This window comes from Xenopus tropicalis, chromosome 2 (genome assembly GCF_000004195.4).
Source record: "Xenopus tropicalis strain Nigerian chromosome 2, UCB_Xtro_10.0, whole genome shotgun sequence".
NCBI lineage: Eukaryota > Metazoa > Chordata > Amphibia > Anura > Pipidae > Xenopus > Xenopus tropicalis.
Genome location: NC_030678.2, coordinates 171,905,510 through 171,920,007, shown reverse-complemented (window position 1 = coordinate 171,920,007; position 14,498 = coordinate 171,905,510). Strand labels below are relative to the sequence as shown.

General features: G+C 46.1%; 1 protein-coding gene across 3 annotated transcripts in view; it reads left to right on the top strand.

Moving 5' to 3' along the window:
* The window catches only part of myo7a (myosin 7a), an 86,046-nt gene that overhangs the window by 38,884 nt on the left and 32,664 nt on the right, over positions 1-14,498 (top strand). For 2 of the 3 annotated variants that reach the window (XM_004912262.4, XM_012958126.3), the window contains 11 exons: positions 904-921; positions 2,692-2,876; positions 7,002-7,123; positions 7,577-7,719; positions 7,890-8,003; positions 9,347-9,500; positions 9,617-9,693; positions 10,287-10,406; positions 10,761-10,903; positions 11,409-11,619; positions 12,784-12,919. In XM_004912262.4, the coding sequence (XP_004912319.1) occupies positions 904-921; positions 2,692-2,876; positions 7,002-7,123; positions 7,577-7,719; positions 7,890-8,003; positions 9,347-9,500; positions 9,617-9,693; positions 10,287-10,406; positions 10,761-10,903; positions 11,409-11,619; positions 12,784-12,919 (1,423 nt within the window). The remainder of the gene's footprint in view (positions 1-903; positions 922-2,691; positions 2,877-7,001; positions 7,124-7,576; positions 7,720-7,889; positions 8,004-9,346; positions 9,501-9,616; positions 9,694-10,286; positions 10,407-10,760; positions 10,904-11,408; positions 11,620-12,783; positions 12,920-14,498) is intronic. The other variant, XM_002937249.5, reaches the window with a different exon arrangement.

Here is a 14,498-nt window from a genome sequence, read left to right as displayed (position 1 = left end):
AATAAGGTCACTGGGTACAGTTACAGAAGTAACTTAATGTACTCATTCTCCTCGTGCATCCATCAAATTATCTGCTCCTGTGTCTATGTTATTCTTATGCTGTTTGCCCGATACAGAATGACTACTGGGGGGCCTGTGGGGAAACTTTTATTTATTATAGCATTTATAGTATTTCTATCACATATTGATGGGATATTGATAGCTGTTGTTTGACTCCCAGGATCCCACTGACAATCTATAGATTCTGAGTTGTAGATCAACAACAGCTGGGGAGGTCCATACTTTAGGTTAAAGGGGCCTTCGCTGGTGTTTGTGACCATCAGCTCCTATTCTTCCCAGCCAGCTTACTATACTGTATACTAGAACTGTTTTTTGGTTGGTATTTTATGTATTAAAGGGGAAGTTTCATTTTTTTTAATTGAAATTACTTTTATTGTAGGGCCTTTCCCTGTTCATTTTTGAGCGGTTTTATTTTAAACAGATAAACTGCACTTTATCTGCAGGTGGCGCTGTCCTGTTGTTATCTATGAAAGGTGAAAAGTGGGACTCAGGATGAAGGCAGAGTTATTTTGCAAATACAATGCTGCCTTTACACTTTGCAAGTAACTTGCCTAAAGCTGCCCCCAGTTTTCTTTGCTCAGTGAATTAGTCCCTAGTTCTTGCCCGTGTTTGGCAAAAAATGTAAGGCCAAAATATGTCTTGTCCCTGGAACGTTTCTGCTACATTGCTCAAACTGAATTATGTCTAGTGCCCTATGTAGCTATGTACATGCTGTATATATTTGTGTGTGTGAGTTATTGACACAGTTATCTAAAATGGGGTTTTATCATGTTAAATCTGTGGGATTAACCCTAAATGGACCTTCTGAGCTGTCTCTAACACAAGCATTTTTCTGTCCTAAAGACTAACTGCGGCGGTAGGGTAAGTAACGCACTGCCAGGCCACATTGTCACATGAGTACCCATTGTCCCTGGTCTGGCTGTTCCATTTCAGCATCACCCCCAGCAAGATCTTTGCCCCATCATCCAGCGCATCTGTGCTCTCCACCAATGTGGCCTCCCGCATCTCCCTGCATGTTGCTTTTGCTAACATAATGCTGATCATTCCATGGGCCACTAGACCTTGGTTTATAGCATTACACATTATAATCAGCCCACCCCATCATTTATTTTGTCTTAGGGCAAAGACCGGGAAAATACCCGGTGGGCCCCAGCCTTGGTGAGCCCCAGTGGCCCAGACCCGACCCTACTGCCACTTCCTCTGGCCTCGTATGTCCTCCCCTGATGCGTTTCACATACACACGTTAAGGGGAGAACGTCGGAGGGGGGGTGTTATGGGTGCATGGCGCCGGGGCCCCTGCGTGGGAGGCACCTTGGGGGGTGCGGGTGGGCCCTGCACCCCGCAGTCCGACCCTGCAATGACACACAGAGCTATTTAGTAGCAGCTACTTTTCACAGCTACCAAACACCAGAAAATCTCCTGCCATAGACAATACTGAGAATTGCCTCTGCTAAAACACATGTAGAGACAATTATCAGTAAATGATCAGCATTGCCTATTTTAGTAGCCGTGACAAGTAGCTGCTACTAGTAGCTCTGTGTGTTTTCACCCTTAAGGGTAAGAACCCACGGAGCAGTTCAGTCACCCGCAATAGATCTCTGCTATTGCAGGCAACTGCCGCTCCGAAATGGCAGCAAAGTAGTACGAAGTTGCCTCGCAACGCAAAATTGCCCGACTTTGGAAAACCGAAGCAATGTATATGCCATCCCACCGGGTATTTACATTCTTGCCGAAGGGATGGCATGATGGGGTGATTAGTCACCCGCAATAGCGAAGATTTATTGTGGGAGAGTAATCTCCCCATGTGCAACTGCCCTTAGGGTGGAGACACACAGAGCTATTTAGTAGCAGCTACTTGTCACGGCTACTAAACGCCATAGACAATACTGAGAATTGCCTCTGCTAAAACACACGTAGAGACAATTATCAGTATATGATCAGCATTGTCTATTTCTGTAGCTGTGACAAGTAGCTGCTACTAGTAGCTCCGTGTGTCTTTGGGTGAAAACTTTGGATAACTGAAGAGATGCAAAGGTGCGATTATTCAGGTTTCTTCTTGCTTGCCAACCACAAGCTTGAAATATATTTGGGCATATTTTTCTTTAATCGGACAACATTCCCCTTCCTTATTTCCATCCTATAATCCATGTATGGCACATACTAACTGCATGCAAGCTTGCCTTACACATGTCATGGAATGCGCAGTAACATGCAGTTGTTCTGTAATAAATATTAAACAGGAGGGAGGGGTCAGAAAGACAGTAAAGTAGAACTTCACTCACTTGACTCCTCCCTCAGCTCCAGGGGCCACTAAGCATCTCCATGTGTGGTAATTAAAAATAAAATGGAATTTAGCAATATCATCAAAATGTGTCTCAGTTTTGCAACCAGTCGGTAGTTAGCCACTATTAGTCATGTGATGTTAAATTGAAAGCCACGCATTGCTATGGGATATAACCGATAGCAACAAAGCATTTTCATTATTCTTTAATTAACTATTAAAAGGAAACTGCTAATCGTTGCTATGGGTTACTAGGGTGGGGACAATTTTTCCACATTTTTTATGTTTTTTTAAGTCATCTGTGATTTTGTCGGCTGATCTATGTTCCATCCCCTGTGTGTTTGTTGCAGACATATACCGGTTCCATTTTAGTTGCCGTGAACCCCTACCAGCTGCTGCCTATCTACACCCCCGATCAAATCCGCCTGTACACCAACAGGAAGATCGGGGAAATGCCACCGCACATCTTTGCCATAGCGGATAACTGCTACTTTAACATGCAACGCAACAATAAAGACCAGTGCTGCATCATTAGGTGAGTCGGCTGGCTGGGTTACAGCCCTGTTGTGGTTTGGAATTGGTATTGTGGGCACTAAATAGGGGGGCACATAGGGTGCAGTTCAGGGGGTTACAAATGAATTCTAGATGACATCACTTCTTTGCTTACGATGATGTCACTGCTAGATAACGGGATGGGAAATGGGTAAAACTGTGGGTCATGATGGTAAAAATACAGGTTGCAGGTCCCAGTCCAGTTTGGGTGATTACAAACCCAGGTTGACCAGTGCAAGGCCTATTATGTGTCCAAGGTCAGTTAGAAGTCCCCGGCCTTTCCAAGTCCCTGACTTGCTTAATAAAAAATATGAAGCAGTTTTTCTGTGATGCAGCTGGTATATCCATTGGAATGAATAGAGAGCCATGCATTGTGTGCGCCAGATGCATTAATATAGATTGCCACTATATGCTTGTTTGGCCCATGGAAGGCAAGCAGGAACCGTGACTTCTACATGACTACTGAATATATATAGGATTAAAGAACTGGTGAGTCCCTCCCAGTGATTAAATAGTATGAGCAATACTGTGGGTTCAGGCAACTGTACCCGTGAGTAGCAGGACATGACACCTGACTACCGGGTATCCTGTGACATGAACTGTAACTTTACCCTCTGGTTGAACACTGGGTCTGTAGCCTCCCTAACCGGGATCCTCTGCCCCGGAATGTGTATTATTTAGACCAGTACATAGAACCTAGTGCTGGCAGCAAACACCAGGCTAAGCCAACATTGTGAGCAGGGGTTACTGGGATCCCAGAAAGAGCGGGCTGTACCAATAATGTGAGCAGGGGTTACTGGGATCCCAGAAAGAGCGGGCTGTACCAATAATGTGAGCAGGGGTTACTGGGATCCCAGAAAGAGCGGGCTGTACCAATAATGTGAGCAGGGGTTACTGGGATCCCAGAAAGAGCGGGCTGTACCAATAATGTGAGCAGGGGTTACTGGGATCCCAGAAAGAGCGGGCTGTACCAATAATGTGAGCAGGGGTTACTGGGATCCCAGAAAGAGCGGGCTGTACCAATAATGTGAGCAGGGGGGTGCTGGAGGCAGAGAACTGACTGTGCCAACACTGTGTGCATGGGAAACTGGGAGCCCAGAGACAACGGACTGTACCAGCATTGTAAGCAGGGGTTACAGGGGAGCAGGAGGCAGGCTGTAGCAATAATGTGAGCAGGGATTACTGGGATCCCAGAAAGAGCGGGCTGTACCAATAATGTGAGCAGGGGTTACTGGGATCCCAGAAAGAGCGGGCTGTACCAATAATGTGAGCAGGGGTTACTGGGATCCCAGAAAGAGCGGGCTGTACCAATAATGTGAGCAGGGGTTACTGGGATCCCAGAAAGAGCGGGCTGTACCAATAATGTGAGCAGGGGTTACTGGGATCCCAGAAAGAGCGGGCTGTACCAATAATGTGAGCAGGGATTACTGGGATCCCAGAAAGAGCGGGCTGTACCAATAATGTGAGCAGGGGTTACTGGGATCCCAGAAAGAGCGGGCTGTACCAATAATGTGAGCAGGGGTTACTGGGATCCCAGAAAGAGCGGGCTGTACCAATAATGTGAGCAGGGATTACTGGGATCCCAGAAAGAGCGGGCTGTACCAATAATGTGAGCAGGGGTTACTGGGATCCCAGAAAGAGCGGGCTGTACCAATAATGTGAGCAGGGATTACTGGGATCCCAGAAAGAGCGGGCTGTACCAATAATGTGAGCAGGGGTTACTGGGATCCCAGAAAGAGCGGGCTGTAGCAATAATGTGAGCAGGGGTGCTTGAAGCATAGAAAGGACTGTACCAACACTGGCACATGGAGATCTGGCTGTACAAACACTGGGAGCAGGGGGTATAGGAGCCCAGAGAGAGCTGTCTGTATCAACACTGTGAGTAGAGAGTACTGGAGCCTCACAGAAAGCGGACTGTACCAGCACTGTTAGCAGGGGGTTCTGGGGTCACTTAGAGGGTGGGCTGTGAACACACACTATGTGTAGGGGGTACTGGAAGCCCACAGATATAAGGCTGTACCAACACTGTAAGCAGGGGTACTGGGAGCCCAGCAAGAGCAGGGTGTACTAAGACCATGAGTAGGGGGTACTGGGAGCCCAGAGAGAGCAGGGTGTACTAAGACCATGAGTAGGGGGTACTGGGAGCCCAGAGAGAGCAGGGTGTACTAACACCATGAGTAGGGGGTACTGGGAGCCCAGAGAGAGCAGGGTGTACTAACACCATGAGTAGGGGGTACTGGGAGCCCAGAGAGAGCAGGGTGTACTAACACCATGAGTAGGGGGTACTGGGAGCCCAGAGAGAGCAGGGTGTACTAACACCATGAGTAGGGGGTACTGGGAGCCCAGAGAGAGCAGGGTGTACTAACACCATGAGTAGGGGGTACTGGGAGCCCAGAGAGAGCAGGGTGTACTAACACCATGAGTAGGGGGTACTGGGAGCCCAGAGAGAGCAGGTTGTACTAACACCATGAGTAGGGGGTACTGGGAGCCCAGCAAGAGCAGGGTGTACTAACACCATGAGTAGGGGGTACTGGGAGCCCAGCAAGAGCAGGGTGTACTAACACCATGAGTAGGGGGTACTGGGAGCCCAGAGAGAGCAGGTTGTACTAACACCATGAGTAGGGGGTACTGGGAGCCCAGCAAGAGCAGGGTGTACTAACACCATGAGTAGGGGGTACTGGGAGCCCAGAGAGAGCAGGGTGTACTAACACCATGAGTAGGGGGTACTGGGAGCCCAGAGAGAGCAGGGTGTACTAACACCATGAGTAGGGGGTACTGGGAGCCCAGAGAGAGCAGGGTGTACTAACACCATGAGTAGGGTGTACTGGGAGCCCAGAGAGAGCAGGGGTTACTGGGAGCCCAGCAAGGGCAGGGTGTACTAACACCATGAGTAGGGGGTACTGGGAGCCCAGCAAGAGCAGGGTGTACTAACACCATGAGTAGGGGGTACTGGGAGCCCAGAGAGAGCAGGGTGTAATAACACCATGAGTAGGGGGTACTGGGAGCCCAGAGAGAGCAGGGTGTACTAACACCATGAGTAGGGGTACTGGGAGCCCAGCAAGAGCAGGGTGTACTAACACCATGAGTAGGGGGTACTGGAGCCCAGAGAGAGCAGGGTGTACTAACACCATGAGTAGGGGGTACTGGGAGCCCAGAGAGAGCAGGGTGTACTAACACCATGAGTAGGGGGTACTGGGAGCCCAGCAAGAGCAGGGTGTACTAACACAATGAGTAGGGGGTACTGGGAGCCCAGAGAGAGCAGGGTGTACTAACACCATGAGTAGGGGGTACTGGGAGCTCAGAGAGAGCAGGGTGTACTAACACCATGAGTAGGGGGTACTGGGAGCCCAGAGAGAGCAGGGTGTACTAACACCATGAGTAGGGGGTACTGGGAGCCCAGAGAGAGCAGGGTGTACTAACACCATGAGTAGGGGGTACTGGGAGCCCAGAGAGAGCAGGCTGTACCAACACTAATACTCAGCGCCGGATTTGTACTGGGGACGCCCCGAGGCCGCCCCCATTTGGCGCCCCCTATCCCCCCCGCCACGCCAACACGCATCATGAACCCCCCCGCCCGCCGAGCGAACGCGCATGCGCAAGCGCCAAAGTTGAATCTCCCATACGGAGCAGTGGGGAGAGTTCCCCATTGCTCCGTATGGGAGCAAAATGTTAAAATTTGCCTGCGGCGGGGCGGCATGCCGCCCCTATGCTTGTGCCGCCCTAGGCCCGGGCCTTTGTGTCCTCGCCACAAATGCTGGCCTGCTAATACTGTGAATAGGGGGTACTGGGAGCCCAGAGAGAGCAGGTTGTACTAACACCATGAGTAGGGGGTACTGGGAGCCCAGAGAGAGCAGGTTGTACTAACACCATGAGTAGGGGGTACTGGGAGCCCAGAGAGAGCAGGTTGAACTAACACCATGAGTAGGGGGTACTGAAAGCCCAGAGAGAGCAGGATGTACCAACACTTTGCATAGGGGGTACTGGGAGCTTAGAGAGAACAGGTTGTACCAACACTGTGAGCAGGGGGTACTAGTGAGTGACTGCTAAATACTCAAATATGAATCAAAATAAGAAACCCCTCCCTTACACATTGATATTGATGTTCCAGTGGCGAGTCAGGGGCTGGGAAGACAGAGAGCACCAAGCTCATCCTGCAGTTCCTGGCGGCCATCAGTGGGCAGCACTCGTGGATCGAGCAACAGGTCCTGGAGGCCAATCCCATACTGGAAGGTCAGTGCTAACCATCCTCCCAGCAGGCCCCATTTCCTATTGTGAGTACAACCTCCAGGCACATAATGGGAATGAGATGCCAGGCACAAGTCACTCCAATCTGTATCTACGCCTTGTGCATTGTGCATTACATATATCGCCTTGGGAGTCAAATGTAGCTGTAAACATACACCCATGTCCAACCAGGGCAAGTTTGGCATTGGGTTTGGGAGGAGGGTATGGTGCACTATGGGAAAAACATGGGGAATTGTGCCTAATTTTTTTTGCAACTTACCCTGATATTAAATGAGATCCTCTAGGGTTGATTTACTAACATAGGCTGTAAACTGCCCCAGTTCAGTTCTAACTTTTTTTATTATTGCTATTTTGTAGCTGCAAATTGGCACCTATGTAAGTAAATGTAAAGGTCACTAAAATGTAATGGTCACTAAATTCCTATTCTCTCATTGGCAGCTTTTGGGAACGCCAAGACCATTCGCAACGACAACTCAAGCCGCTTTGGGAAATACATCGACATTCATTTTAACAAGAAAGGGGCTATCGAAGGGGCGAAGATTGAGCAGTATCTCCTGGAGAAGTCTCGTGTCTGCCGACAGGTACCGGGCTCCAGTGCCAGGAATAAAATGGCCGACTCAAGCAACATGGCAGCAGTTTCTAATATGTTTATATTTGATACCCCCTGTCTGCCATTAGGCTCATAACACACATTCATGGCTTTAGCCTTGCCCGGCATGGAACACTAATCAGTCTCTGTGTTATTCTGTAGGCCCAAGATGAGCGGAACTACCACATATTCTACTGTATGCTGAAAGGAATGTCTCCGGAACAGAAGAAGAAGCTCAGCCTGGGACAGGCCTCTGACTACAACTACCTCTGTATGGTGAGGATTTACCGGCCATGTCTCTCTTACTGGCACACACAGGTGTAACCAATAGCAAGCGGTCTGGCAGTCCCACTTCTGTATCACCAGGGTCAGACTGGTGGTTGCAGTGCTACTGCCCCCGGGCCATTGTATCCCCCAAGGGGTCCCTGCCATGCCCACCTCACCCCCGCAGGGTCCTCCTCAGAGCGCGTGTAAATTAAACTTACCTTCAGTGTGTCAGAAGAGGTAGACTGGTGGCCCAGGGGGATTGGGTCTGGCACTGGTTTTTTCCAGTGCCCTGCTGACCCAGTCCGACCCTGTGTATTACCCCTTGCTAACATGGTACCACCTTTCACATCTCCCTCTGTATAACAACACAGTGGTGTGCATACCTCCCGATTTTCGTGGGCAGTCCTGATTTTAATAGCTCAGCCCGCAGTCCCAGATTCTTATTGAAAATTCCCTCATTTCTCTTTGATCTCCTGCACTGAACACTAAAAAAGATACAAAGTTTCTTAAACTTAATTAAATAAGGAGGCTTTTGGCAGAGCCCAGAATACTCACCCCCTGCACTGAGATACAATTGTAACTAATAAGCTAAACGTGTCTCTTAGGGGAACTGAGACAAATAAAACAAGACCCCAAAACCCCCAGAAATGTGTTCAAACTTTAGCCAAATTTTGTAAAAAACGGAAGTGTTATTTAGGGAGGTGTGGTCACAAAAATGGGCGTGGTCAAAACATTTTGCAGCACTACGCACACCATTTCTTTTTGTCCCTCTTTACATTTTTTCAAATGTTGGGAGGTATGGTGGTGTGTGCTGGTCACACAGGAAATTTTGTGGCTTATAAAGTTCTTATTTTGGCTTCCAAACACGATGAGAAAGGGAAAAGAATTTGCACGCAGAATTCCCTTATTCACATGAATGTACTCTTAAGCGTTTCTCTAATCCCGCCCCCCCCATGCTACTGATAAGCTAAATAGAGTGACCGGGATATAATCACTAATCCCCAGACTCTGTGTTTGGGATTATGAGAGTAAAAATATGCTCAAATGTAAAAATACTCAGCTTGTTTACTAACATGGAGCAAATCTGCCCCAGTGCCGCACCCACAGCAACCAATCAGACAGTGGCTATTTTTGTGCAAACTAAGACTGAGCAAAGATAGATGCTGATTGGTTGAAATGACACTGGCCTTGGCATTGCAGCGATTTCAGGCATTTGGCCCACCACCATTTTTTCTTCTTGAAATGTACCCCAACTGCCCCCATTGCTCATTTTTAATTATGGAAAAACACACTGATCTGCTGCCTTCTATTCACATTAATACACTTTAACAAACCTTTTACTTTGTTTGCAGGGTAAATGCACCACGTGTGATGGGAGAGACGACAGTAAGGAATACGCCAACATTCGCTCCGCCATGAAAGTCCTGATGTTTACCGACACTGAGAACTGGGAGATCTCCCGCCTCCTGGCTGCCATATTGCACATGGGAAACCTGCGCTATGAAGGTATCAGTAGACTTTTGTGTTTCACCTTTAATTACACTTCATCAGCTTTAGCAGTGACACATCTGATCAACTATATATATATATAATGATGGTACCTAATGTATTTTTTCTTGCAGCTCGTATGTATGATAACTTAGATGCCTGTGAAGTGGTCTATTCCACCTCATTAACCACTGCTGCCACCTTACTAGAGGTTAGTATATACATATATTCTGCCAAACTGTAACATATTATATATCCTCTGTTATACAGATAGCTAGAATCTCAGCCATAAAGCAGGGCAGGACTGCTGCTTACAATGGGGGGATCAGATAGGATCTGTGCCACTGTGACAGAATGCTCTGTTATACAGATAGCTAGAATCTCAGCCATAAAGCAGGGCAGGACTGCTGCTTACAATGGGGGGGATCAGATAGGATCTGTGCCACTGTGACAGAATGCTCTGTTATACAGATAGCTAGAATCTCAGCCATAAAGCAGGGCAGGACTGCTGCTTACAATGGGGGGATCAGATAGGATCTGTGCCACTGTGACAGAATGCTCTGTTATACAGATAGCTAGAATCTCAGCCATAAAGCAGGGCAGGACTGCTGCTTACAATGGGGGGATCAGATAGGATCTGTGCCACTGTGACAGAATGCTCTGTTATACAGATAGCTAGAATCTCAGCCATAAAGCAGGGCAGGACTGCTGCTTACAATGAGGATCAGGTAGGATCTGTGCCAGGTGTGGGAAAACAGCTTTCTTAGCCAAGCACAGTTAATGTTTTGTTACATTACTCATTAGGTCGGGCCTCAGGAACTGATGAACTGCCTCACAAGTCGGACTATAATCACACGAGGGGAAACTGTTTCCACCCCTCTCAGTATGGAGCAGGCTCTCGATGTCAGGGATGCATTTGTTAAGGTAAAGAAATAAGAGTTATTTATGTAACTTGGAAAGATCTAGCAGGTTTTATATTGCATTTTTGTGTTTTATTAATATTATAGCAATTCATATCTTCGTCAGGTTGTGCCATTAAAAAACATCTTTGCAGGAACAAATGCTGCCATCTTGAGGCCAAGAAGCAAAATAACAGTAACCTGAATGTTACACGGCAAAACCTATTAATTCAGCTCAGGAGTTGGGGCAGAGCCATATTATTTTCTTTATACGCTATGGGCAACCATAACAACTGGTTTAATAGGTCAGATACTTATATAGATCCAAATCTGCCCAATGCATGCCAAGTAAATCTCTCAATCACCGCTGTCCCTCCAGGGCATATATGGAAGGTTGTTCGTATGGATCGTGGACAAAATCAACGCTGCTATATACAGACCCCTATCCAATGAGCCCAAAGCTGCACGAAGGTCTATTGGGCTGCTGGATATATTCGGGTTTGAGAATTTCACTGTAAATAGGTACGTTACGCAACCGCCATTGCCTGGTAATGTATTGGTGCTATTGTTATTATCTGATATGGCAGCTCCCATTCATATAAACAAATGCAAATATATAAGTAATATTCTGTGTATAAGTAATGTGAAACCAGTACAACCAAAGCAAACTGATTGGTTGCTATGAGATACTGGACTTGGGGGGGGGGGGGCTAAGCATCATGACACTATATAATCCCAATATGGTCCTACAGGCTTGCCCAACGACAGGCCTGCCCGACCTACATCTGGCCTGAAATCGGGCAGATATCAATCGGGTAGGTTAAAAAAAGTAATTGGATCGGGGACCGCATCGGCTCATTGATACGGTCCCCGAACCGGCTGCACCTATTACCGGCGCTCTAATTCGATGGTTTGGCCCCAGGACGAAATGACCGAATTAGCCTGGATTCACCCATAGGTGGCCAAGCGAGCAGATCTTAACGTGTGGCCACCTTAACACCCCAACCCTGCCATTGTTCTATATTAGCTTTGAGCAGCTCTGCATCAACTTTGCCAATGAGAACCTGCAGCAGTTCTTTGTGCGCCACGTCTTCAAGCTGGAGCAGGAGGAGTACAACCTGGAGAACATCAACTGGCAGCACATTGAATTCACCGACAACCAAGACGCGCTGGACATGATCGCTATCAAGCCCATGAACATTATCTCGCTCATCGACGAGGAGAGCAAGTTTCCAAAGGTACAGAGTCCGGAACACGAGAGACTTGACTGGGTCATTGGAATCAAAAGAGGTTCCCTTTATTTTCCATTACATACGAGGGCATAGATAGGATAGCAACATTAAAAGGATGCAGTAGCTAATATCTTACACACTACAATATGTACTTTATGCATTTTACCTGGTCAAGGCCCCCTCAAATACTAAGACACGCAGAGCTACTAGTAGCAGCTACTTGTCACGGCTACAAAAATAGACAATGCTGATAACTGTCTCTACGTGTGTTTTAGCAGAGGCAGTTCTCAGTATTGTCTATGGCAGGGGATTTTTTGGTATATAGTAGCCGCTACTAAGTAGCTCCATGTGTCTTCGCCCGATCAGGTCAAAGGCCCTCTCTGCCCAACCCAAAAACCCCACCTAAATATATCAAAGGATGAAGACACACAGAGCTACTAGTAGCAGCTACTTGTCACGGCTACTAAAACAGACAATGCTGATCATTTACTGATAATTGTCTCTACATGTGTTTTAGCAGAGGCAATTCTCATTATTTTCTATGGCAACTTATTATCTGGAGTTTAGTAGCCGTGAAAAAGTAGCTGCTACTAGTAGCTCAGTGTGTCTTCACCCTAAAGAATCCAAAATAATAAATAATCTCAGCTGAAATTTAGGCAGGGGTGGATTTACTGACATAAGTGATAAATGACTCCAGTGCAGTAACCAATTAGATCTTTGCTTTCATTTCTAACTTATTTGTGGAGGATTGTTGATTGGCTGCTTTTGTTAACTGTACTGATGACGTGTAGAGTTATGTTGCTAAATCAGACCCTAGGACTATGTTATATGGATGTTGTTGTGTGAGCTTGCACTCTATTCCAGTGTAAGAATAGGTATAGCATATGCAGACTTCTCTCCATTCTCAGTGACACAGAAAGCCCCTGCACCTACTGAGCAGAACTGGCAGTTGGTTCAACCAAGGACACCCACACAGCACATAGATAGTACAGGTGGGAACTAGCGCCATCTAGTGTAAGGCCAAATAAACCCCAGTTAAACCCTGTTTCCAGACCTACAATCCTAATCCACACAGCTACTGTAACCCCTTCTTTAAACTGCAAAGTTACTGAATGTTCTAACCTCCTTAAATATGGAAATGTTGAAATATATTTGCCTTCCCTCATTCAGGGCACGGACACAACAATGCTCAATAAGCTGAATGTGCAGCATAAACTGAACACCTTTTACATCCCCCCCAAAAATAACTACGAGACCCAGTTTGGAATCAATCACTTTGCTGGGATTGTCTACTATGAAACCAAAGGTGAGCGGAAAGAGTACAAATAAATCCAAACAGGAGGCAACTTTCCGACGTTATGTTGGGGGAATCACATTGGTCTGTGTGTGTTACAGGTTCCCTAACTGTGGGGCCTGGGGTGGGATTGGATCAGGGGCAGGGGTATGGTTCAGCTTGCTGGGCAATTAGATTGCAATTTGGAGATAATGCCTAATTGCTTTCCTAGATGCCCCTGAAAGCCCAGCTTGAAGGCCTCGTAGGGTGAGGTTTGGGCTGAACACTTATACAGGTATAGGACCCATTATCCAGAATGCTTGGGACCAGGGGTATTCCGGATAAGGGGTCTTTCCGTAATTTGGATCTTCATAAGTCTTCCTTAAGTCTACTAAAAAAACAATAAAACATTAACATTAATTAAACCCAATAGGATTATTTTGCATTCAGTAAGGATTAATTATATCTTAGTTGGGATCAATTACAGGTACTGTTTTATTATAACAGAGATAGGGAATCATTTAACCATTAAATAAACCCAATAGGGCTGTTCTGCCCCAATAAGGGGTAATTATATCTTAGTTGGGATCAAGTACAGGTACTGTTTTATTATTACAGAGAAAAGGGAATAATTTAACCATTAAATAAACCCAATAGGGCTGTTCTGCCCCAATAAGGGGTAATTATATCTTAGTTGGGATCAAGTACAGGTACTGTTTTATTATTACAGAGAAAAGGGAATCATTTAACCATTAAATAAACCCAATAGGGCTGTTCTGCCCCAATAAGGGGTAATTATATCTTAGTTGGGATCAAGTACAGGTACTGTTTTATTATTACAGAGAAAAGGGAATCATTTAACCATTAAATAAACCCAATAGGGCTGTTCTGCCCCAATAAGGGGTAATTATATCTTAGTTGGGATCAAGTACAGGTACTGTTTTATTATTACAGAGAAAAGGGAATCATTTAACCATTAAATAAACCCAATAGGGCTGTTCTGCCCCAATAAGGGGTAATTATATCTTAGTTGGGATCAAGTACAGGTACTGTTTTATTATAACAGAGAAAAGGGAATCATTTAACCATGAAATAAACCCAATAGGGCTGTTCTGCCCCCAATAAGGGGTAATTATATCTTAGTTGGGATCAAGTACAGGTACTGTTTTATTATTACAGAGAAAAGGGAATCATTTAACCATGAAATAAACCCAATAGGGCTGTTCTGCCCCAATAAGGGGTAATTATATCTTAGTTGGGATTAAGTACAGGTACTGTTTTATTATTACAGAGAAAAGGGAATCATTTAACCATTAAATAAACCCAATAGGGCTGTTCTGCCCCCAATAAGGGGTAATTATATCTTAGTTGGGATCAATTACAAGGTACTCTTTTATTATTACAGAGAAAAAGGAAATTAAAATTCTATATTATTTGATTAAAATGGAGTCTATTCGGAGCTTTCTGGATAATGGGTTTCTGGATAAGGGATCCCATAACTGTACCAGGAAAGCTACTGGTGGGCTCTCTTGCTTCTAACCATTTGGCCTCTTTCATGGTCATTCTCTGTTTCTCTATTGGAACAGAGTCTTAATAGGTGCAATAGAGTATA